Source organism: Cricetulus griseus, chromosome 3, assembly GCF_003668045.3.
Source record: "Cricetulus griseus strain 17A/GY chromosome 3, alternate assembly CriGri-PICRH-1.0, whole genome shotgun sequence".
Taxonomy (NCBI): domain Eukaryota; kingdom Metazoa; phylum Chordata; class Mammalia; order Rodentia; family Cricetidae; genus Cricetulus; species Cricetulus griseus.
The window spans coordinates 270,346,461-270,372,863 of NC_048596.1; the positions used below are offsets into that span (position 1 = coordinate 270,346,461).

At 48.9% G+C, this 26,403-nt stretch overlaps 1 protein-coding gene across 1 annotated transcript; it reads left to right on the forward strand.

Annotated features, from left to right (window-relative positions):
* The first annotated feature begins 24,884 nt into the window (after positions 1 to 24,884).
* Positions 24,885 to 26,092, forward strand: S1pr3 (sphingosine-1-phosphate receptor 3). The gene has a single exon (XM_035441539.1). The coding sequence runs from the start codon at positions 24,937 to 24,939 to the stop codon at positions 26,065 to 26,067; it is 1,131 nt and encodes a 376-aa protein (XP_035297430.1). The 5' UTR covers positions 24,885 to 24,936; the 3' UTR covers positions 26,068 to 26,092.
* Positions 26,093 to 26,403: the final 311 nt, after the last annotated feature.

Genomic DNA, 26,403 nt, shown 5'->3' on the forward strand with positions numbered 1-26,403 from the left:
CTGAGGTCTCCGTGTCAAGATAGGAGAATAGAAAGCCATGGCACAGGCAACTCCATAGATGACACAGGAGAGACAGTGCCTTGGGAAGACTGGAGCCTTTAGTTTGCCCAAACTTCTTGCAGCCAAGGGAGCACGCTCTAAAATTCCCTCTACAGGAGCCTGGAAGAGATAGGCACCGTGCTGATGATGCACAGAAGGTCAGGACCTTTGCCCCTCTCTTCCTTCTTGATCTCTTGGAGTCAAGGCACATCTCCAGGTTCCTCTACATCTCTCTCCTTTCCTGCAACTCTCTAGTGTTGATTTCCCAGCTCTGGTTCCCAGTGCAGGCTGCCTTCTGGCCAGGTTAGACCAAGTCGCCAGCTGTCCAACACTAACCAGTTCAGTGGAAACTTCTCACCTCTGGAAGACTGCACCACAACAGAAGATCCCCGTATCTGGCCACCTTTGGACTCCACACCCCACCCTGGGGGTCATCCAAGCTGATCACCCCCCAGGCGTGGCTGTGTCATGGGGACTCCCCAGGTAATTCCCCAGGGCTCCTGAGCACTGGTTCCCAGTGGGGGTGGCAGGCTGTGGCAGATTGAAAATAGTCTCACATCCTGAACAGCCTTGCTGTTACATGTAAATCAACAGCAAACTTAAAAAGAAAAATGACATTTCACGTAAATAATCAGGAAAATACACACATTCTCTCACCCCTCCCCGGCACCACAGAAGATGAGGATAGGCTGTGTTTCCACAGAGGTCCAGGAAGTGAAAGTAATTTGTGTTTCTACTGACAGGAGTCAGAAACACCCTCCCATCCCAAGCCCAAGCCATCTTGAGAATCGCTGACCCCCAGGGCACCTGGGGCCACAGACTCAGCCCCCTTGATAAAGGGGCTTGGGTCCTCTGGCAGATGCAGAGTCTATCTGCAAGGGCAGGCCGCACAGGAGGAATTGGGAAGCATTAATTTCTCAGTGGACAAAAGACAATATGGAGCAAAGCAGACACAGAGAGGAAGGCTCCCTGTAGGAAGAGCTGGTTCATCTGGAAGCAGGTGTAGAACCTGGGGAGGCACAGAGGGAAGCCAGCTGAGTGTGGTGGCGCACACTGTAACCTTGAAGGCTGTCAGAGTCGTCATCAGTTCCAGAGTGAGACCCTGTCTCAAAAGTGAAAAAGAACGCCAAAGTGGAAACTAATTAATACTTAAGACGAGGAAGGAAGCACCATATGCAAAGGTCCTGTGGCAGAAGACCACAGGGAAAGCTTCCCAAAGGTGTAGGGGACAGTCAAGAGAGAGAGAAGGAAGGAGACTGACTGGATACAAATGGTCATGAAGGAGGGAGTATTCCATCCCAGTGCGGCGGGGTTCCCTTGAGTAACACCTTAGACTATCCTTTTGACATCTGCATGAAGTGTGACTGGGTAAGTGTTCAGGGTGTGTGTGTGTGTGTGTGTGTGTGTGTGTGTGTGTGTGTGCGCGCGTGTGCGCGCGCGCGTAGGGCCACTAAAACTATGTGAGTCCTGGGTTAGTCAGGGTGAGCCACAGGGAAAACCAGAGACATTTGCAAAGCAAAGGACAAGAACAGCTGGTGGCCAAGCAATGAACAGCCACCAAGAGTGTGTGGTCAACTTGGTGCAACCAACTGGAAAGCACAGTGAGAGTCATGGATGGGGCCCTGGGGTTAGCCACAGTGGAGCTGGATTGGAGCACTGTGGTAGAGCTAGGGGCTCCCTGGAGGAGGATAAGAGTAAGGAAACCAGAACTTCTGGGAGGGGCCAGGAGAGAGGGAGCAGGAAAGGTGGGGAGGTGTGGGAAAGGGGGTCCTCTTGCCACAGGTGTTTGAGAGAACAGCGTCTCCCTTAAAGATGAAGTCTGCTAGACTTTCCTTCTGAGCATTGACCACATTTACCTTGTCTCCATCCTGGACAACCACAGCAGTGGCAGCAGATTGATGAGGTTTGAAGACCAAAACAGTCAGAGGAAGCAAAAGCAAAAGAAAGACCATGAAATTCATGACAGCGAGCTCAGCACACTCTGCAGAGAGAAGCAGGTAGAGGATGAAAATGGCTGTGGCGGCATGGGAGAGGTGTCTCCTGGGCTTGCACAGACTGGGTGTAATTGGCTCCATTGCTTTTGGTAACCCATCATGGCAGGAAGCACATGGAAAGGCAAAGGGGCTTACCTTAGAGCGGCTGGGAAGTGAAACACAAGAAGGCCCATGATCCCACAGTCCCAATCAAAGTCCCCACCAGTCCCTCATCTTAAAGGCTTCACTACTTACTTATAGTACAAGCCCAAGGCTGTGGCTTTATGTGCGGGCTTTGGGGAGAATTCAGACCTAATCGCTATCTCCCGCCACGGTCTACCTAGAAGTGTAAAGGTGAACAGGGAGGCAGAGACAGCCTGATGTCAGGCCAGACCTCCTGTTTGAAACAATCAGCACAAAAAAAGTACTGGGGTAGCAGAGGGGTACAAGACAACTAACAGGATGACAGTCAGAGACAAACAGTGGAAGAGCAGGGTCAGAGAACATGGTGTGTGAGCAAGTCAAGAAGAGCTAGAGAGAGCTGGGCATGGTGGGTAGACCTGTCATCCCAGCAGATGGGTGGCTGAGGCAGGAGGATCAGGAGGTCAGGTCAGCCTGAGCCACACAGGGAGTTTGAGGCCAACCTGGGCTGTGGAAGACCCTGCCTGCAAAATAGGAAGAATGCTAAAAGAAAGAAAAGACATAAGTAGAGAAGGCAAAGAAAAAAGAGAGAGAGAATATGTTGTTTTGTGGTTGTGTGTACATGACCCTCTCCCCCAAATATCAAATAGACAGACAGGCAGACAGATGGCAGGGACCTATTTGTCATATGTATTCATACATGTACATCTAATATATATTATCTAATATATATATGTACATGTACTTCTAATATATAATATATATATACTTACATTAGATAGCTGAAATTTTAAGAATACTTTGGCTAGAAATTTTTATTTTTTCTTTTTGTTTTGTTTTACTGATTTATTTAATTTTGAGATAGGATCTCACTCTGTAGACCAGGCTGGCCTAGAACTTACTTTGTACCCTAGGCTGGCCTAGAACTCACTATATAGCCCAAGCTTGAACCAACCTTGTAGGGATCCTACTGCTTCAGTCTTCCAAGTGCTGGGCTAGAATGTGTGGGCAACTCCACATGCCTATGACTCTAAGATAAGACCCCACCACACACACACATTACTGTATAGGATGGGGGGGTCCATAGAGTGTAGGGAGCCGTTCCTGCATTCTCCATTACAATGATGGTGCCTACAAGCACCGAATGTAAATTATTTCACAGGCGCTGGGTAATTTCCATTCCTTTGATCTCTGCCTATCCCGTGGCTCATTTGGCCTGAGGAGCTGAAGCCATTCATAGGGTAACACGTCCCAGGCAGCCGCGGCCAGCCTTTATTAAGGGATGGGATTCTTGGTTCAGGGTCTCCGCTCTGGTAAGCTTATGCTCTCCCACTCTCAAGATGCATTAAAGCTTTCCTGCAGAAGGATCCGAGTGTCCTGTGTGTGTGATTCTTGCCGGCCGAGAACATAGCGCGCGGGACAATAGAGGACAAGGACACACCCAGACACCAAATTCTCAGCACAAAGGAGATTTATTACCTGAGAGGGGCAAGCAAGGGCGGTGGGTACCTCAGGATTGGACAAAGGCAGACCAAAAGCAACAGCTGGTGTTTTTGTTTTGTTTTATTTTATTTTTTGCAGGAGTGGGTTTTTAAGGAGAAAAGGGGAGTCTGTACTAGGGTGAATTGGTAAGTCCTGACTAGACAGGTTAGCTGATGTAGCCAAATAATTTTTGATTGTTGGACCTTGGTGTTTAGTCTCAGGAACTAGTCAGTGGCCAAATAAGGGAAAGACCTTGGGGCCTAGATTTAGGAATGTAATCCAATGGTCTAGCAAGGGAGAGGGAAGAGAGTGGACAAAACCTGTCTGCAGTGCGTGGGCCTGTTAGACATTCCTTTGTGTATGAGCTCACAGAGATCCCCCTGCCTCTGCCTCCCAAGTGCTAGGATTAAAGACATGAGACATGGTTCGGTTCACAAGGCACTGCCTGGAAAGCACAGATTGCATTTGATCCCCAGAACCCATGAGCAAAGCCAGGCACATCTGCACACACCTGTAATCCCAGAACTAGAGGAGGTGGAGACAGGAGGATCCCAGGGGCTCAATGGCCTGCCAGCCTAGCCTAACCCATGAACTTCAGGTTCAGTGACAGACAGTCTCAAGAACAATTAAAGAAGACACTCAATGTCGACCTCTGGTCTCTACGTGCACACTTAGACACACACACACACACACACACACACACACACACACACACACACACACACACACACACACGAAAGAAGCATAAAACTCACTTGTGCCAATTATGAGGAAAATGATTTCATTCTGGAATTGGACACCCAGCCAAACTAGCAGCACAATCTGAAGGGATTATAAAGATGAGCTTGAGCCACACAAGAATTTTGAGAATTCACTTTTGAGGTTGATTTCCTGGAAAGTCACTTGTGAAGGAGTATCAGAAAATGAGAGAATAACCATGGGCAAGAGAGGTAAGAAACTCAGGCCTGATGCCCAGGCAGGCTACCTGAGAATGATTCCCGAGGACTGTAGAGGACGTGCTCAGATGACCGTTTCTTCCTTCTCCGCTTGACATCACTGGAAAGCTTGAAGGGTTCATGCCACCAGCTTCCTGTCTGGGCTGTTCCCACTGGGTCTACAGGGCCACATTTACAAACCACATCAAATACCACTGTCTCCGGGGAACGGGATAAACATTGTGGTTCGCTGGGATGGAAGAACTGGAGAAAGACGACCTGGTGGAGAGGAAGGGTGTTGGGACAGAGCAAGAGTCACTGGTGCCCTGGCTAGAGAGAGGACTCTGGGGCAAAGGTCTCTCATTCTGACAATGTGCTAGACAGAAGCGTGTGAGATGACCCCCCCCCCACACACACACACACCATCCTTAATCATTGAAATGGTCATTTTGCATGATTCAAGATAATGAAAGCATTGTTAAGTAACACGAGATGCCTTCTATTTGACCAACCTCAGTCACATCCCCTCCCCACTCCTGCCTTCCTCCAGTTCTCTCACCCTTGCCCATTTGGGAAAGACCGTGAGTGTCAGAGCTCCTCAAAAGCTCCGGAAATCTGCTATAGGATGAAAGCTAAGTTTGATTAAGCCAATCACAGGTTCCTAGACACCTGATCCACAGACTGTGGTAGCCTTGGAATCTTGCAGTCAGCTAGCAACAGCATTAAGTCATAAGCTGGAAAACAACTCAGGCCCACAAAGTGTTAACTGCTGTCAAAAGCCCCATGGATAGTGGACTCCCCTCTGTCAACCACTTGACAAGGATTCCAGGGCATTTGATGAATTCAACCTGGACTCAGAGTCGGGCAAATTCTGTTCAGCCAAAGGCAGGAAGAGTGAGTACACACAGAGCTTTACATCTCCCAGAACACATCCCAACACTTAAAGATGAGTTAGGAGCCTTACCAGCATTTGCTTCTCAACTTTGACGCTTGGGCTAAGCAAGAAGATGAGTCCAGGAGAATCCATGCCAGGTGGGAACCCTGCCTGTGTCTCAAGGTGGAGTCACAGGCCTCCCTCAGTTCCTCCTAGCAAAATGCAGCCATATATGCCCTCTGCTTGGAGCTCTGCCCCCTGGGTACTAAGAACTTGCTGACCACACCTTTCATCTGACTTCCTGGGAGACTCTGGAGTCCTGCTTTTTGCTGTATCATTATATTTTCATCTTAAGCTCTGTCCTTCACAGTCTGCAAAGAGGTTATTTACAGTTTAAAATTTTCTCATCGAGACCACAAATGGCAGCAATGGCAGCTTGCTTCCAAGCCAAGTCCCTAGGATGCACACGTGTGGTTTTTGCCACACACCAGCCTCATGAGAAACACCAGTACTGTGCTACTCACTGGGATGCCAACAGACCACCAACTGCAATGCCATTAGGGTAGAACATCTCTTCAAACTACCAGTGGAACAGAGGGCTGTCCCTTGTGAAGTCTTTTGCCAGGAAGAAAGGTAGTTTTTCTAATTTTTCAAATTAGTTAAAATTTTTACTTTCTTGGAACAGTTGTAAGTTCACAGAGATATATAGAGATAAGGACCCAATGGAAAAGATCTGCCTCTCACATTCTACTTAGCTTAGTATAACACCACCCTCAAATCCGAAACCTGATAAAGCATGTGTGTGTGTATATATGTGTGTATGTGAATATGTGTGTGTGCACATATGTGTGAGTGTGTGAGTGTGTGTGTGTGTGTGTGTGTGTGTGTGTGTGTGTGTGTGTGTGTGTGTGTGCTCGAGCACGTGCGTGATCCCTACACTCTCAACACATGTAGATTCAGGTCACCACTGCAGTAAAGACACATAACTTGGGCTGATGGGAGTGCAAATGACAAGATGCTTGCCTGTGTTAGCTGTCCCCTCAGACCACTGCAAAGACTCACTCCACTGAGGTTTTACTTACAAGTCTCTCATGACTAGTCATGAATGTTTCCATCCATGTGATCCCCTGCATATCCTGCCCAGCTTTGATTTGACTCTTCTTGATTTTTTAATGAGTTCTTTATATATCTTAGACAGTAGTTCCTCGTTAGACTCGTGGTTTGCAAATATTTCTTCCAGGCTGTAGCCCAGCTGTCCACCCTCTGAAGCAGGGTTTTTTTGGCTTTTTTGTTTTTTCTGCTGAGCAAACCTTTCCATTTTGATGAGTTTTGGTTCATTGATACATACATTTATACACACACATCTAAATGCTTTTCTGTCATATCTGATCACTCTGCTGCCAGGTCTAGACCATAAAGACACTGTCCTCTGTTATCTCACGATGTTTTAAGGCTTTATACTGTACTTAAATCTATGTTCTTCTTTGTGGTAGCTTTTGTAGAAGATGTAAGGTTTAGGTAAAGACTTTCCTGGGTGAGGCTATAGACCAACCAGTAGAATACTTTCACCATGCATGCATGAGGCCCTGGGTTCAGTCCCCAGTATTGTGTGCAAATACACACACACACACACACACACACACACACACACACACACACACACGGTATGGTGGCACATACCTGAAATCTCAGCACTCTGGAGGCCAAACCCCAAGATTCCCTTTTACGTTTTTTGAATGTGTGTAAATTATTAATTCCATTTCCTTGGTAGTTGTAAGGTTGTTACGTGTGTCGTTTCATATTGAGAGCCAGGTAGCGGCCCGTAGCCTTCACTTCTCAATAGGTTGGTCCATCTCACCAAGGTTACACTAGAGCCGCTGTCCCAGGAGTCCTCATCCCCATCTCTGTTTTCTCAACTAATCCGTATTTTCATTGTGTTTCCCACTCTTCATAGTCTCTGTCTCTTTATTGGCTCTTTGTGTCCATTGTCTGCCATCATTCCTCCTCTACTCTTCTTCAAATGATCATTTAGATTACTAAATTGACTTGAGATCCCCCACCCAACCTTTTCCTCAGTTTCGTTAAAGGGCTGTTGTTGTTTTACGTAAACCCAAGCATAATTTCCAGACAACTAACCCTGAAGGGAACTTGCCACACATGTGTATCTGGATGAGGCAATGCAGTTTCCATGGCTCTCTGAATACCTGGGTACCTAACTTTGTATTCGGGGTGGCAGAGGATGCTGACCCACAGAGCTTAAAGACTTTGTGTGTAGTCAAGAGTGCTGTAGAGGCAGGACGCCAGTGCTCTCCTCAATGCAGTAGCCTACCCTACCACCCTCAGGGGCAGGGGCCACTCCAAGAGACCCTGTAGATTCCATCCAGAATCTTCTAACCCAGCCTATGCTGGTCAGAGCTCAGAGAAGTAGGGAATGGCAAGATCCAAGGTCTACCACAGGCCCACCCTCCTCTCCTCCTGTTCCCTTCACCTCTGCCCTCCAGAGAACCAGTTACTGCCTTTATGGATGTGACAAAAATACCTGGTGGTTAAGGAAAGAAGGGATTAATTAGTCCATCATGGTGGAGAAAGCACGGAGGCACAAACATGAGGGGGCTGGGCACATCGTGCCTATAGTATGGGGGGGGGTGAGTACTGGCACTCAGTTCCCTTCTCCTGTTTTTTCATTCGAGACCCCCAGCCCAAGGGGTGCACCACATTTAGAGGACTTTTCCCATTTCAAATAGCCCAATCTAGAAACTCCCTCACAGACACATTCAAAGGCGGTTCTAGATCCAGTCAACCTGCCAACATTAACCATCACACCAGGTCCTGGTCATTCATGGAGAAGGATCAGTCCATGTCTTACAAGGAGACGGCAATCCCCAAATAGAATCAGAATAGACCCAACAACTGCAGCTAGAGTAGGAAGGAATCATAGCAGAGTTTCAAGGGCCAAAGTGAAAACATAACCGTGTAACTCTGGCAAAATCAATGACTCTCTCTCTCTCTCTGTGGCTCCTGTCTTAACCTGAAGCTGATCTCAAGGGCTGTCCCGAGAAGAGAGTCTCTCTCTCTCTCTCTCTCTCTCTCTCTCTCTCTCTCTCTCTCTCTCTCTCTCTCTCTGTGGCTCCTGTCTTAACCTGAAGCTGATCTCAAGGGCTGTCCCGAGAAGAGAGTCTCTCTCTCTCTCTCTCTCTCTCTCTCTCTCTCTCTCTCTCTCTCTCTCTCTCTCTGTGGCTCCTGTCTTAACCTGAAGCTGATCTCAAGGGCTGTCCCGAGAAGAGAGCCTCTCTTCTCTCTCTCTCTCTCTCTCTCTCTCTCTCTCTCTCTCTCTCTGTGTGTGTGTGTGTGTGTGTGTGTGTGTGTGTGTGTACTCATTGTAAAGGCCCTGCCCACACAGGCACCAGGTTGGCCTTGGCTGTCTCCTCTTGCCTCATCAAGCCCTCCCTCAGTCCTTCAGTTTGTCATCCACAGCCTTTGATGTTGGAAGAGGGAGGAAATTGACACTGCTACTCACTTCATCCCCACCCTCCCGGTCCCACCACCACCACCACAAATCAAACAAACCATTTGGTGGCCAAGAATAAGCAAATGTATTCCAGAACATTGCAGACACTCGTTCAGAAGCCTTGGGGCACAGTGGGAGCGTACCAAACTAGTCTCAGCAGGCGGCCAGCAGGTTGACTCCCGACCCACCTATCCATCTTTGGTTGCTCAGCGCAGCAGCAGCACCGGGCATTTCTGTTGAATGACGCAGTTTAGCTCCTCTGGGGACTGTCCGGAAACGAAGCGCCCTGCGCCAGCCAGCCCCCATCATGATTTCCCAGGTGTGGCATCCATAGAGACTTGGGTGGGAGGGGGGCGCTTAATTTTACAGAAAACACCCAGGCTGCTGAAGTCTGTACTCCTGGTTGTGGTATTCACATGCAAGGCTTCCAGCTAATTTCCAAGCTGAAATAGTGTCGCTGCAAGTGTGTATATGGGGGTGGGGTGACAGTGGGAATCCAGACCGCCCAAAGCAGGGTCTTCCAGATAGCAGCCTGACAGCATGCGCATGCGCACAGCTCCTGGCTGGTTTCTCAGTACTCTTTCTATCTGCTGTCAACTCGCCTCTGAAAGCCTGAACACACTGCCGGCCTCAAGTGCCGCTCCCGGTGTCAGGGAAGTTAACTATTTCCCCCAAGTCCCAAGGTTTCCCTGTGGTCAGCACAGTAGGGCTCCCCTTGTCCCGTAGAAGCAGGGATGTGGCTTCTCTGAGTTAATCCCCCAGGCTGCTGACTGTTGAGACAGTTTAAAACTGCAATTGCTCCTGAGCTAGTTTCCTGTGCTAGCTAAATAGCCTGTTCCCGGTAGGATCGCTGGGAAGGGGCTGTCCCCAGAGGACCAACAGGGCAGAAGCGAAATTATGGTTATGAGACAGCGCGCTGTCCGCTGGCTCTCCCACTATCGCCTGCTTGGCTCTGAGTTCCCCTTTCTGAGCCTTGTTTTCTCACTTGCAAACCACTCTGATGCTTCTGTCTCTCACAAAAGGGTGTCAGAAGCAATCCAGCTGCCCCAACATCGCAGCCCACCGGTAGTGGGTGGCGACTCTTCCTTCTTTCCACTAGCATATCTCCTAGTGTATCTGTGCTTACAAGGGCTATTGTTTCCTGGACCTTGGGGACCTATCTCGAAAGCACATCCTGAACCAGCACCTTGAAGCGTTTCTCCCATGATGCCAAATGTATTTTAAAATGTTCAATACCTTTAATCACCTGAGAAATGGAGAACAAAAGCTCGAGATTCCATCCCACCCATGTCACAGTGTCTATCATTAAAAACTAAATAAATAAAAAGTAGAGCTGGCTCACTTGGTAAAGGGCTTGCTGTGTTAGCATAAGGCACTAAGTCAATGCCTGGAAACCATCTAAAAAGCCTAGTGTGATAGTGAGCATTTATAATCCCAGTGCTGGGGAGGAGGAGAGAGTTGGATTCCTGGGGCCCACTGGCCTGCATCCCCCCCCACCAGCTGACTTTCCAAGACCCAGGAGAAAAAGAGAAACCTTGTCTCAAAAACAAGTTAGAGATGAGTAAAAACCTAAGGATGTGAAAACAGAAACCCACCCTTCCGTCCTCGGGTGGTAAAGCACTTGCAGGGCAAACAGCAGGATTTGAATTCAGATCCTCACACCCACATTTAAATAAAATGCAACCAGGGGCAGCTAAAACATTGGTCAGTCACCTTAGCCAGATGGATGGGTTGAGTGAGAGACCCTGCCTAAATATATATATATGTGTATATATACTTACATATATATGATATAAATTTAGAGGGCAGTTTAATATTAGGTCAATTTGGAAAAAATAACAACAGTAGGTTCACCCCCCCAAACAGTCATGCGGCTATTATCCACCGGCCTGTCTTACCGTGCCAGATTACTACAGTTCACAGAGTTTACAGCAAAGCAATTGACGACTCTCCTCTCTCTCTCTCTCTCTCTCTCTCTCTCTCTCTCTCTCTCACACACACACACACACACACACACACACACACACACACACACAGAGAGAGAGAGAGAGAGAGAGAGAGAGAGAGAGAGAGAGAGATTAGCCCACATAGAACCTTCCAGTAAAGAGAACCAGGCAGCAGGAAGGAAGCTTCCTGGTCAGTACCCAGTTTGATTCCAGTGTCTGTACTGTCTTAAGCCATAGGGTCTTATCATCAAGTTCTGGTGTGCAGATGGGCAAGCAAGAGCGATTGCAGAGACTGTATTATTTTGACAGTCTCTGGGATACTTCTAACCAACAACCTGAGGAGAAGTAGCTCACAACTGACACTGGTTTTTTATTTGGCAACCTGAGGCTTCTGGGATGAGTACAGACCCCTGTGCAGGATAGCTCCAACTAAAACTCTTTCATATGGGTGCATACACATACAAGCTTATGAAATAGATTTCCATATGGCTCTTACAAACACCCTTAGAGTTAATTACTCCTCCCCTAACTCCCATGCCCTAACCTTCCATTCTTCTTCCATTTAACCGTCCTCCCTTGACTCCCCGAATTAACTGCCCTCGGAGTTTCTATCTTTCTTCCCATAGGCTAGTGAAGCTCTCAGACCCCATCTAAAGATATTTCCTTGTGCAGTGGAAGATGGTTGACAAAGAAGTTTACAACTGGTCAAAATGCAGAAAATAAAGTGACTGTAGAGTGCTCAGCCACACGTGAGATGTCTATACCACACTCTTCCCCAAGGCTCAGTGAAAAGAGCAGGTGGACGGATTGTAAGATCCAGAGGTCAGTGTCTCCTGAACACGACGGGACTCATGAACACTCACAGGAGCTGTGTTTGCCTGCACAAAACCTACACAAGGTCAATCTGCTTAACACTGTAGCATGGAATGGGAAGGTGTTCCCGAGCTCCACCTCTAACTGAGGAGCTATGAGGAACAGTGGCTTCTGGAGGAGGGAGCGTTGGTTTTGGCTACAGCTGTGGCTACTGGTAGGAGAACCACACTCCAGTGGATAGCTCCATGCTCAGAAGTATGTGGGCAGACAAATTAGGGTAAATGGATTATGAAAAATTAAAAAAGGACATGAAACTGAGGAGTGGGGAGGTGGGGCTGGATCCGAGAAGAATGAAGAGGGTGAATACAGCCAAAATATATTGTATAAAATTCTCAAAGGATTAATAAAAATATTTAAGTATACATAAATAAAAACTGTAACGAGTGATTGAAAAAGCCTCCTAATGGTGTCCATACACACAAGCACACATGTCCACTTATTTTTCACAACACCCCACTTACACACACACACACACACACACACACACACACACACACACACCACAAAGATAACAAATGAATAAATAAATGTTGGTGAGGTGTGGGGTGTGGTGATTTGCATAGCATGGCCCCTATAGGCTCATATATTTAAATGTTTAGCCACCAGGGAGCGGCAGTATTTGAGAGGATTAGAAGCATTGGGAAGTGTGGCCTTGTTGGAGAAATGCATCATTGAAGGTAGGCTTTGAGGCTTCAAAAGCCCACACCAAGCCTAGTGTCTCCTTCTCTGCCTGAAGATCAGGATATAGCTTCCAACTACTCCTCCAGCACCAGGCCTGCCAAACCTGCTGCCATGCTTCCTGCCGTGATAATGAACTAAACCTCTAAAACTGTAAGTAAGCCCCCAATTAAATGCTTTCTTTTGTAAGAGTCGCCTTGGTCATGGTGTCCCTAGCAGCAATACAACAGTGACTAAGACATGGGGAAAAGAGAACTCTTATACATTTTTGGCAGGAATGTAAAGTAGTGCAGATGCTATGGGAAAGAACTGAAAATAGATACAACCTATGATTCAACTGCCCTACTTCTGGGACTACAGCCAAAGAAATCCCTGCACAGCCATCGTGACAACATAACACAACAGCAAAGATAACCAGCTCAGATGCCGAACAGCAAGCGAATGGACAGAGACAATGTGGTGACCTTGACCATGACTTCCTTTTCTCTTTCCTGTGCCTCTTGAGTGCTGAATTACAGGTGTGCCCCCACTGTAGCCAGTTCACGAGGCACTGGAGATGGAGCCGAAGGCCTTGTGCACGCCAGGCAAGCACTCTACCGCCATCAACTGAGCCATGTGCCCTGTTCTTTAGATCCCCGCAAAGCCTCTGAGGCAGAGCTGCAGACTGAGTGCTGGAGGGATAAACACAGCACAGCAAGGAATACGGCAAAGTCTATCACACTCAGCAATGCAGATTCCAAGTCCAGACAGCTCCACCCAGGTGCTGCTGGCACACAGCTGTGCGCCAGTGTTGTAGGACAAAGACATCTCATTTAGGTTTCTCTAAGTGAAGCTAGTATGTGTGCATTTAAAGCAACTCAGTTATAAACAAGGAATAAATGAGAAGGCACCTGTCCACACCAATAGTAGTCTTCCCCCAAATGTGCTGTTTTCTAGAAATACCCGACGTAGGGCCATTTAGTAACTTTGATGAAGTACAATTCAGACCACACACGTCCCCGTAGAATGTGTACAACTTGATGGTTTTCTAGCACATTTGCAGAATGGTATAACCATCACAGTCTATCTTAGACCCTTTTCATTGTGCCTCAAAGAAACTCTGTGTTGGGGCTGGAGAAACGACTCAGCAGTTAAGAGCATGTACTGACCTTACAGAGGTCCCGAGTTTGGTTCTCAGCACCCACATCATGAAATTCACAAGAACCTGTAACTCCAGCTTCAGGGGATCAAGGAATCCAATGCCCTCTTCTCTGGTCTCTGTGAGCATCTACATGTAAGTGTACACACACACACACACACACACACACACACACACACACACACGCACGCACACACACACACACACCATTGGGCAGCCATTTTCCATTCCCTCTTAACCTACTCACTTCTCAACTCAGGCCACTGCTCATCTTCATCCTATTTCTTCTTATCTTCTTACCCCAAACATGTCATGCACATTTAGCCCCTCATATTCCAGGGTCCAGCAATTTAAGTAGCTGTGGGCTGAAGTATAAAAAGCCTGAGCCTATGCTGAACATGTACACGTGATTTCTTGTCACTCCTCCCTGAATCTTACATCATATAAACTATTTCAATAGCATTTACATCTGATAAAGTATCCTCTAGAGATGCCTGAAAGACTACAGAATGAGTTGGAGAGATGGCTCAATGGGTAAAGTGCCTGTCGAATATATATGATGACCTGACTTTGGATTCCCAGCACCCATGCAGAAGCCAGGCATGGTGATCTACTATAATCCCAGAGCTGGGAAAGCAGAGATCCTTGGAGATGAGGGGAGAGGCTGAAGGCTTCACACCTCTAACCCCGAGGGTGACTCCACCCTCACACTAACGGGCCCTGATCTCTAGTCATCTTGCTAGCATTCAAAAGAGAGTCAGTCCTGGATTCAGAACTCTGCCATGGGACACCCAAACACCAAATGTCAATTTCCTTTTAAACCTCATGGCATTTGTGGTTAGCTTCCATAAAGAGTCAAACACATTTCTTTCCTTCAGCACACACCCCCATCCCAACACATACACCGCATGTATCACAAAAATCACACACATAAACATACACTACACCCACATCATATACAAACACATATCACACTATATATATATATATATATATATATATATATATATATTCACACGTGACTCACCACACATACACCATGCAAACATATATGTCACATACGCATCAGAAACACACACATATACACCATAGAAATATACAATCGCACACAACACACACATCACATACTACATGAATCACCACACTCACATCATAAGCACATACACACACACACACACACACACACACACACACACACTCATTACAGATACACTGCACAAACACATACTATTCAAACACAACCAAGCACACCACCCTACATCACACACTACACATTGCACAAACACCCACAAATCACAAACACACACACACACACACACACACACACACACACACACATTCTCACAGTGAACATACCACACAGACACGGTATATATGAGTTATGTCTCTGAAGACTGGCAACTTCTTTCTGAAACATGAACTGTGAGAAGAATGGTTCCTGGAACTCCTGGCTGACCTCAAGGATGACGACAGGGGACAGAGTAGGAGTGTGGTGATGGGGACAAGGCGCTGTAGTAGGTTGGCGTTGGCAGATGGCTGTCATGGCATGAACTGCACTGAAGAATGTGGCGGTGAGTTGAAGGCTCACAGTAGGTCCAAATCAGGTTGTGACATGTGAGGCCATGTTCCATTCTGCAAGCCCACCAGGTCCAAATATAAAGCTCTCTCTCTCTCAAAAATCTGTGTGATGCAAGACAGCATAGAGGAAGTGGCTTGAGGTTGTCTATCAAGTTGCAGAGTGACCACAAGACCAAAGTCCCCAATATTGCCTAAAAAGAGCTCCTTTCTCCCATCGTGTCTATCTGTAAAGAGTTCATCTTTTTCTCTGCAATCAGTGATCTCCAGCAGTCAGTGATCTCCAGAAAATCAATCCAATAAATATGTACATGCATGCACATACATGTAACACAAACACACCTTTCTGTGGGGTTTGACATGGTGGCCAAGATACCGAGCTCTTGCCCTGGCCACAGGAAGTGGCTGTAGAAAGAGCTGCAGAAGCATCGCAATGTCTTCCTTCTTGTTGGAGTCAAACACACTGAGACACACTCATTCCCATTGCACTTAGGGAGAGAAATGGCTTCTCCCAGCTGTTTCCGAGACACTAAGCAAATTTGGATGGCTGGGCAAGTGGACCCAGAGCTCAGGAGAATCACTCTGCCACCGAGCAGCCGAGGCAGGGCTCATGACCCTGAGGGCTTGTGTTTCTTGCCAGGCAACAGAGAAGGCCAAGGCCAGCCAAGTTCTGCCTTCAGATGCCAGATGAAGCCCAAAGTAAACAGCTTCCTGCTCCAAATTCATCTTCTGTAGACAAGAGAGAAGGTAATAGGGACCTGGACCCTGCCTGCTCAGAGAATATAGCCATGCTCTGCTTCTCCTCTCTTCCTCCCCAAGCAGGTCTGGAGGTCCTTTGCATTTCCTTTATAACTGACAACTGAGAAAGTTCCCTTCCAAACATTCTCATTTCTCCCCCATGGCGGGTGAGACTTGCCCAGAGCACAGGAGTAGTCTGGGGTGTGATAGAGATAAGAGCTATGGTGGGCAAGACATTGGAGCCAGGACACAAGTACAAGTGGCTGGGGGGGGGGCTGGGGGGAGCTGAGGAGGGACTGGGGGGGGTGTCTCTTCCTTGCAGCTGGTAGAGGGACAGGGTGGGGTGGGAGGGCCAGAGGGGCAGAAGGCGCAGCTTATCAGCTCAAACTGGTGGTCTGTCAATTTCAGACTGAACCGGTTCGTCCCTATCAAGGCAATGACGTTAAAGATAGTATGCTTAACTCTAGTCATCTTGAGGGAAGAAACAGTGTTAAGATGGATCCCCCCCCAATCCTCCTGGCCACCTAGACAGGCTACCCTAACCCGACTCTGAATCCATTTCGGGGTCTACAGCTGCTGGGTCCCGGAGCACGGAGAATTTGCGGGATACACGCAGGACCCTGAGGTCAGGTTCTTTGGAGGGGGGTGGGGGGTGGGGAGGGGAGGAATAAGGGCAGGGGGATCCAAAGGGGTGAAGAGCCCCTGCCATGGATCCTGACAGCCTGGGTGCGCGGCAGACTGACAGAGAGGCTGGGCGGGGACGTGGCCCGGGGCGGGGACGTGCCTGGGGACCGGGATATAGCAGGGCGGCAAGCTTGGGTTAGGGGCAGCAGGAGGCGGGGTGACTCTGGGCCCCGCCCCGGAGGGCCGTTGCAAAAGTTTGCCATCGGATCCTCTGGGGCAGAGTCTGGTGAGCGAGTTAAGGGGAAAGCGGCAAGGTCCGGGTGCTGAGCGAGGTGGCTGGACGACCCGGAGGAAAACCTGAGGCCACGAACGACCTCCGAAGCCCCTAGACTGGAGTCTGAGCTGAGACACCGCAGGATGCAGCCAGCCCAGACGCTCCTCGCAAACCGAGGTGAGCAGCGGGATCCGGCCGGGAGTTGTGCAAACCTGAGTCTTGGGTTGAGAGACCCTGGATCCACCCGGACCACTTTTTGGATAAAATTCCAACCAAGTCGGGGCACAATGACCTGGGCTCTCGAATGCCTCGCATCGGGCCACCTCCTCCTCTTCTCCAGGCCATTCACTCCTGTGACCTAGCCACCTCCCAGGGCTGGTGGAGGGGTATAGGACTCTTTTAAATTACAACCAGGGCTTTTAAAATGTAAACTCCGAGCGTAGTGAGCGGACTTTGCAAGTTCCCTTGCTTTACGTGGCTTATTCAGAAGTTAGACGACCTCACGGAAGAAAACTCGGGATGGGGAGGGGTGTGTGTGTGGCTGTGGTTTTTTCCCTCGGGGGTGGTGGGGTGGGGGGTGTCGTTCTTTAAAGTTTTATTAGCTACAAAATTCCAGTTTTCTTAGCACTTCTCAAACTAAGCAATTAGGGTTGTCAGGCCTGGAGCTGGAATACAAAGGTGCCTGCAATGCGATAACGAGGCTCTCCGGGAAAATTGGAAAATTGGTATGTCGGTTCTTCACTGAGATAGAATAGAGGAAGGGTAGCTATTAATCCTGTGGCTGTGAATGATCTCTGTGTCCCTGTCTCTCTGGCCTTGGACACTCCTGATGCCATATTCCTTATATTTTGGTGTAAGAGGGATGTCTTGGCAGCTGTTTTAAGGGACTGCTTTGTTTGAACATCACGGTGACATCACCCTGAACCGGCTCTTCTACCGTGTACCTCGCTCCCAGCCAGTGCTCTGAGACCTCCAGAGTCACTCGCCATTCTAAAATCTGCAGTCAGAAGTCTCCGGTATTGCATATCACCACCTACAAAACTTATTTATTCAAAGTTCCTTCCTTCGTAGGTGAAAACCTGACATACAGGGTCAAGAAACTGCAATTCCTAGAAAGTGGAGTGGAGGGTTGTTATATACTGCAGGGAAATGGCTGGCAAGTGTGGCTGTGGTCGGGCTGTTTTGTTGAGGTGGTGGTGAAGGTGATGGGGTGTGTGTGTGTGTGTGTGTGTGTGTGTGTGTGTGTGTGTGTGTTTGCACACACACAAGTGTGTGCGTGAGTGTGTGTGAGTGTGAATGTGTGTAGGAGTGTATATGTGTGAGTATGTATGTGTGAGAGTGTGTGAACGTGTGTGTATGAGCGTGCATGTATGAGTGTATGTATGTGTGTATGTGTATGAATGTGTGTGTGAGTGTGTTTGTGTGTGCTGTTTGAGGAGTTGTGGAGGTATCTATATCTATAAGCTTTTTAAGGGGGCAGAGCTGTTTGGGATGAGTTACGTTGCCATGGAATCCCATGTTGGGTCTTCCTATATGCAGACCAGAAGATGCTCACATCAGGTCAGTGTCATTCTGCCTTCACACATGCCAGAGAGCCCACCTGCAGAGCCCACCCTTAGGGACCCCACCCCATATGGGGAGAATGATGTCACAACCACTTAGCTTGTTTATGATTTTCTTTTACATACACGACCCTCCTGGCTCTCTACCATATTTGGATGTGGGATCTCTCACTTCCTGTGGAGCTAGCTCTATGTTCTGGCCTGATGACCCGCTTCCCATGAATCAGGGACTGCTCCTCTTTCTGGAAATCCTGACACTTTGTCCCACAGATCTCTTCCTCAGTGCCTACAGTTTATGGACAATATTTTGTTACAAGAATAATCTAATGTTGAGTATGTAACAATTTTGAAAATGTTGGGGTTCCCTTGTGGCCGTTGAATCCCCTTTTTCTACAAAGGCAGAAGGCCACTCTTAAACAAGCTGTGTGTGTTACCTGGGGTGTGGTGCTGGGGTCCCTGAATTTTATCATTACGGCTACCTTCACAATTCCGTGTTTATCAATTTTGGATTCATGCAACAGAATTCTAAAAGAGTTTCCGCAGTGCTTGGAAGGGTGTTCAGCAGATGGGCTGTGCCCCTTGGCTTTGGATGTTCCTTCCATTCCATTCTCCTGTCTTCAGGGTTATCTAAACATTCTACCAGAGCTCCCAGACTGGCATTCCAGTAGCTTCAAGCAATTAGGTTGTAAAGAGGCTTCAGAGGCTCTTAGCACCTCCTAGCTAAGGGACCTATGACAAGTGACTGACTCATAAAAAGCTCATCCCTGAAGGGATGGGCCAGAACAGATGCTTGGCATTCAGCCTAGCCAAGCTCTGCCACTAAGACCACAGGATCCCTCCCAACACAGGTTTCCCTGTGTCCATTCAGAAGTGACATGCTATCTTGGGGACTAGATGTGACACGGAGTGACCAGGATGGACTTCCTCGTGATTGTGCATGCCTTTAACTTCCTGGTGGAAGATATTTCCACATACCTACATTCGTTTTCTGGAAGCTTGGCAGTAAGTCGGTCCCCTGCCCTTACCGAGAACAAGCACCCTAGGGAGAATTTGATAAGACTGACTGGCAGGCAAAGGAGGGAGAAGAAAATAGAGACCTTGCATCATAATCTGATGCCTTCTTGCAGATGAGTCTGTTGGCTCAGGACATTCACAGGGCACCCAGCTTTCTTGAGACATGACCTCCCTATCTGGGGTTTCTTGGACAACATCTGGATCTGTAACGCCATCTTGTCTGCTAATGAGGACATGTACAGCAGACAGCAGGCCCTGGAAAGCCCCGCCAGGCTGAGGGTCTTGTACCCATGCTTGTAGAAAGAAAAGCAGGAGAGATGGAAACTCTTCACTTGTCCACCCTTCTTCATCTTCACTGATGAGCCTAGTGTGCGGGGCTGTGCGAGTGAAGCCTCCATTCTGTCCCGGACTGTCTCTGGAAGCAGAGTGAGGCCAAGGCAGAAAACCAGAGTGAGGAGACTCATTAGCAAAGGCACTTTCCAGGATTGGGAGCCATGAACTGGCCTGCTGGTTATTTCATTCCTCCATTTTTTTTTAAATGAAAAAGAAAACAAAGCAAACTCCGGCTTTCCAAGAAATGCTGTTTGCTGTCAAATAGTGGCTGCTTTGATTCAGTTTAGAGGATGAGGTCATTGGTGTCCCTGGAAGGACATGTCTTTGCAAAAATGGAGTCCTTCCTCTGACCAAGGGAGATTTCTTTTTCTCCGAGAAAGAGGGAAGGAGGAGGGAGAAAAGAATAAAAGAGGAGGGGAGACGGGGAAACACAAGACAGCAGAGATATACCCCCTGCTTTTCCTTCTTTTTATAGTTTGTTTACTTTTTAAGCTGACATATGGAGAAAGTGAGTCGCTAGTGCAGAAGGCACATCTGGAATCCATCGGACCCCTCTCCCAGGCCTGCTTCCCCCAAGGGATTTGGGGGGGGGGTGCAGGCATGCCTAATATTGGCAGGGTCTTGTGTGGGGTCACCCACCATGGAGCCATTTGGTCAAGGCGTCACCTTCCTTCTTCGCAAAAAGAAAATACCTTTGGTGTCAGAGTTTTTCAAGGAGAGCGGTGTGAACCCAGCATCATGAGGCCAAAATGGGAAGGCTCAGGTGATGTGTGCAAGAACAGCTCAGATGTGAACAGTGGCTTCTGTTAAACACTGAGTGACTGAAGACTCCAGTTCAGTCCCCGTCAGATCAGAGGGGCCAGCATAGTGGGGTGAGACATCTGTAGGGGTGCAGGAGTGCAGGGGTGCAGGGGTGCAGGGGTGCAGGGGTGCAGGGGTGCTTGCTAGTGCAAACTCTGGGAGTGTGCTGACGAACACAGGCAAGGCAAGGAAGGGGCTATAGAGGAATGTGAGCTGAGAGACCAGTGCTGCTGAGGGAACCCTCTATTAGAGCTCAGTGGGGCCTCCCTATTTGCAGAATATTCCTTGAATTTTAGAAGACACACAAACTCAACATCAGATTTCTTAAAAAAAAAAACTGTGTCAATGGTGTGTGTTTGTGTGTGTGTGTGTGTGTGTGTGTGTGTGTGTGTGTGTGTGTAAGAGAGAGAGAGAGAGACAGACAGACAGACAGACAGACAGACAGAGAGGTGTGTATATATGTATGTGTGTATGTGTGAGTGGTGTGTGTGTGTGGTGTGTGTGTATGAGTGGTGTGTGTGTAAATAGTGTGCATGGAGTGTGTGTGTGTGTGTGTGTGTGTGCGCGCACGCGCGCACACGTGCGCGCGCGCGCGCTCATGCATGCCAGCATTTGTGTGGAATTCAGAGGACAAGCTCGGGTGTCAGTCCTTGCTTCCCACCTTGTTTGAGACAAGGTCTCTTTTGTTGTTCACTGCTGTGTATACCAGGCTAGCCCATCTGCTGGCAAATCTGGGTATTCTTCCATCTCCTATCTTGTGTGGGAGTGCTGGGATTTCAGAAGTCACCATCATGCCTGGCTTTACATGCCACCTAGGGATTCAAACCCAGGCTCTCAGCCCTTGCAGAAAGTGCTCTGAGCCACATCCCCAGCCAGGAGCTTCCTTTCATTCCAGTGGAAATGAATCAGCAGTCCAATTTACAGGGTCACTGCTTCCCCAAGTAAAATGTAAGGCTGCCTGCTGCATCCACCTTGACCCATTTCACAGGCAGAGCTGGACAGCTACCTGTCAGAGAGACCAACACTTCCAGGCCGTGGTTACATCCCCACCCTTTATACCAGCGTGCCCCTTAGGACCCAAGGGCAAAGATGGAGACACCTGTTCAACAAAAGACTGTGTGAAAAACAATACCTGGCCGAGGGAAAATTGCCCTTGTCTGTAAGTCAGACCCAGTAGAGGGTGATGTGCAGACACGCAATTGATTGTGAGCAAGAAGGATTTGGCTGTATCCACAAACCTACTTAACATGAGCACCCTGGGGAGGGAGACACACCAGATGGGGCATCCATGTGCTCATTTATATACTGGAAGATACAGAATAAATTCACTTGGGCTGGGAAACCCAGGCAGTGGTCACACTGGGTGACAGTGGTAACCAGCAGACACCACACACACACACACACACACACACACACACACACACACACACACACCCGGGTTGTGTTGTTGGCATGTGTTGCTGATCTGAGTGCTGGTCTCAGGGTGTTTTGGTTGTCTGTGTGGTGTGGGTCAGGCTGGCTTCCTGGTGCACCCTGTGGTGACTTGCTGACAGTGCTGAGACACTATGCCTAGTCCTACAAAGAGCTCCACTGATACCCAAGGCTCAGGCTATCTTTTAGCAAAGCGGAGGTCTGTGAGTGGCACCCCTTGGGAACAGACGAAAGAACTTCTGTGAACTGCTTCTGTCCACACCAAGATGTGACACCAAGATGTATCCCAAATCACCTGGTGTTTAGTCCAGGACTTAGCTCCCAGGATGTGGCCTGCTGTGTGATATTGATAAAGCAGAGGAAATATATGTTTAGGTCCCAAAGAGAAAGACAGCTTCAAATTGCAAATGCAGAGAATCATATTTAACAAAAGATGTGCTATAAAATCTCAGCTCTTGAGAGATGAGTTTTAATTAAGGGAACTATCATCCAAGCTTTGGTGGCAAAGTGGGCTAACCTACTAGCCTTTGGCCTTCACAAGTCCTGGCGTGTCTACTCTCATTTTTATTGTGGTTATTTAATTGCTAGGTGTTTGCTTTTACTGCTCACTTGTTTTTCTTTCTCTCTGCTCAACCTTCTATGTGCTCTTGCTGAGCTCCCTGTTACTTCACATTCTGCTTCTCCTAGAGGGAGTCCAGACTGGTTCTCTTCCCCTCTGCTCACACTTGAGGCAAAAGCCCAAACTTTCCAGGGAGTGATGAGGTGTGTCAAGCGTTGTGGGAGATTGGGAAATCGAGGCACAGGAGAGAAGCTGAGTTGATGTAAGAACATCTGAGGGCTAGAGAGATGGCTCAGCTGATAACAAGCTCGACTCTCACAAATGAGGACCTGAGTTCAATTCCCAGAACTCAGGAGAAGCAGAAGGGTGTGGTGGTAGATGCTTGTAATCCCAGTTCTGGGGAGACAGAGACAGGAGGATTCCTGGGGCTCTCTGACCAGCCAGTCAAGCCTACTGGGCAAGATCCAGGCCAGCGAGAGACCTTGTCTCAAAACAAACAAACAAACAAACAAACAAAGTAGGCAGCATCTGAGGACAACACCCCAAATGAACCCCTGGCTTCCACACATGTGTGCCCGTGTACACTCTGAGTTTACTTACTCTCTTGGAGCTGAATATCAGTTTACACCTGCGCTGTAATCCAGGCTTCAGACTGTGTGTCCATTCCTGGGACAGAAGCCCCTTGATGGCAGAGCAGGTAGCCCAGGGACATTTTGAGACAAACCTGAACATTGTGGCCTTGTGGATGGCACAGTCAGTCATGTGATGGGGACAGAGCATAGTGTGGGAGACGTCCCCCAGCATCTGGAGGAACTGTGACAGCTGCTGTGACAGGGGACAGCCCCCACAGGACATGAGGCTGGACACTGGTCATGACGATGACATTTCCCGTCTTCTAATCTTGACTATCGACTCGGTGACATTTGGAATCAGCATGGAAACGAACTTCTGTGAGCCAAATAAGCCCTTCTTTTCCTAAGCTGCTTTTGTCAGGTAGATCTTTGCCCCTCAGAAAACTGTCGCTGCTTATAATTTCTAGTCTTTAAATGAGAGCTTGCAATGTCCTTCTTCAAGTGGCAGCAGCCTTGAGGAAAGGTCATAGGGGCTGCCCTGACCCTAGAAGAAGCCATAAGATGAATAGAATGTGACAGACAGACAGACAGACAGACAGACAGACAGACAAGGCTTAAATAAAAATCTTGGAGAGGTAGGCTGGGGTGAGTGTTTAGTTAGTAGTCAAGAGGCTCTGGGTTCAATCCCCAGCACTGCATAAGACCAAGTATGGCGGCTCCAGCTTGTCATCTCAGCCCTTGGGAAGCAGAGGCTGGAGAGTCAGAAGTTCAAGGTCATCACAGCAACTTCTAGGTGGGGCTAGGTTACATGACACCCTCTGACAAAACAGAAGAAGGAGGAGGTCCATCGCCATCACCACCACTACCACCAGGAGGGCTAAGAGCAGAAAGGGACTTGCAGGATTGAGCTGCCTGCCTCAGGCACTGTGAATATGTTAATTAATACTCCCAGCTCAGACCTCAGCATTTCAAGCCACACTCAAAGTTCATGGCATTTCCCTCTCTCCCCTTCTTCCTTTAACCTCAGGGGCAGCTGGTTCCAGGATGGTTCGCAGTCCTTCCTCCCCGGGCTCTGCTGGGTGCAGTGGCCGCAGGGTTCTTGCTCAGCCTCGGGCTGTTCTTCCTGCCCTGCCTGTGTGGTCAGGCCATAAGGCTGTCTGCCAGGTGGGCCAAAGGCCCATCCAGACCTCAAGGGACTTGGTCCAAGGAAGTATGGGGTGCTTTCCATCGGGTCACCCCAAAGCTCACCCGGGAGGACTCAGAACTCCTCAGCCACCATTCCCCCTACTCTGTGCTGATTTTCTCCACCTCTCCTCCCCCACCCCATCGTCCCCTCTGTCCTTTCTTCCTCTCTCCCTCCTCCCCTCCCTTTTTCTCATCCTGAGAAAATCTGATTCTCTCTGCAGCTGGGAATAGTGGTTTACCAGCTCCCACAAGGTGGGTGAGAACTAACTCAGTATTTCCTGGTGCCTGGAGGTTTCCAAGTAGAAGCTCACTCGCATCTTCTTCCTTAGTTTCGTGGTTCTCAGATTCGCACACTGAGGTTTTCTTCTGTGACAGCTCCAGGACCCTAACAGCTTTCCCTGCTCTCTATCTTACACACATGGCCTGCGTCCCAACCCTTCCTGAACACCAGCCTTCCAAACGTGTTAGCGTTTTCCACACTGAGGGTCGGTTCACGGAGATCACTTGATCCAAGGTTCCTTCTTTCATCTCCTTACAGATCCTATTTTCTACACTCTTGCTGGATCCAGGCCTGCACGCCTTCCGGAATCCACCACCACCGGCCCAATTGTTCCCTGAAATGAACGTTCCTGGAGCGCCCTCTGGTGGACTGCTGAGGTGACCATTTGTCTTTAGGCCGTCATGGCAACGCATGCGCAGGCCCACCAGCCCATCTTAGGAAATGATACTCTCCGCAAACATTACGATTACGTGGGGAAGCTGAAAGGCAGGCAGGACCCTCCTGATGATAGCACCCCTATCACCACCATCCTCTTCTTGGTCACCTGTAGCTTCATCGTCTTGGAGAACCTGATGGTTCTGATTGCCATCTGGAAAAACAATAAATTTCACAACCGCATGTACTTTTTCATTGGCAACTTGGCTCTCTGTGACCTGCTGTCCGGCATAGCCTACAAGGTCAACATTCTGATGTCCGGCAGGAAGACGTTCAGCCTGTCTCCGACAGTGTGGTTCCTGCGGGAGGGCAGTATGTTCGTGGCCCTCGGCGCGTCCACCTGCAGCTTGTTAGCCATTGCCATTGAGCGGCACCTGACCATGATCAAGATGAGGCCCTACGATGCCAACAAGAAGCACCGGGTGTTCCTTCTGATTGGGATGTGCTGGCTGATTGCCTTCTCGCTGGGCGCCCTGCCCATCCTGGGCTGGAACTGCCTGGAGAACTTTCCCGATTGCTCTACCATCTTGCCCCTCTACTCCAAGAAGTACATTGCCTTCCTCATCAGCATCTTCACAGCCATTCTAGTGACCATCGTCATCCTGTATGCACGCATCTACTTCCTGGTCAAGTCCAGCAGCCGAAGGGTGGCCAACCACAACTCGGAGAGATCCATGGCCCTGCTGCGGACTGTCGTGATAGTAGTGAGTGTGTTCATCGCCTGCTGGTCCCCCCTTTTCATCCTCTTCCTCATTGATGTGGCCTGCAGGGTGAAGGAGTGCCCCATCCTGTTCAAGAGTCAGTGGTTCATCATGCTGGCTGTCCTCAACTCTGCCATGAACCCTGTCATCTACACCCTGGCCAGCAAAGAGATGAGGCGTGCCTTCTTCCGGCTGGTGTGTAGCTGTCTAGTCAGGGGCAAGGGGACCCAGGCCTCACCCATGCAGCCTGCTCTTGACCCAAGCAGAAGTAAATCAAGCTCCAGTAACAACAGCAGCCATTCCCCAAAGGTCAAGGAAGACCTGCCCCATGTGACCACTGCTACCTGCATCTCTGACAGAAACAGACAGCTTCAAAATGGAGTCCTCTGCAAGTGACCGTCTCCAGAGGGCCAGCTCTTCAGTCACGCTTATTTATTGCATGCATTACTTCCATGTGGGCTCTTAGAGACCTTGGCTTTGGAGGTCTGCTTGACGCGGCCACAGCGTGGGCGTCTCCTGAGGAGGGGACCCGAGGAATCACCAACACATTTCAGCCTGGGCGTGGATGTGCCCTGCCTGTCGCAGGCTCCATCTTTCTGAATGTACCAAGCTGCTGACATCATCCACTGCCTTTGGATGCCGCTCTCCCTGGTCCAGGGAGAGGCAGGTGGTGATGTGCTATGCACAGTGCACCTTGGGATGACGTTTTGTTATTTTCACACTACATTTATT

What these genes read in the sequence shown, in the direction of transcription:
- S1pr3 (XM_035441539.1), top strand. Translation starts at nt 24,937, where the DNA reads ATGGCAACGCATGCGCAGGCCCACCAGCCCATCTTAGGAAATGATACT.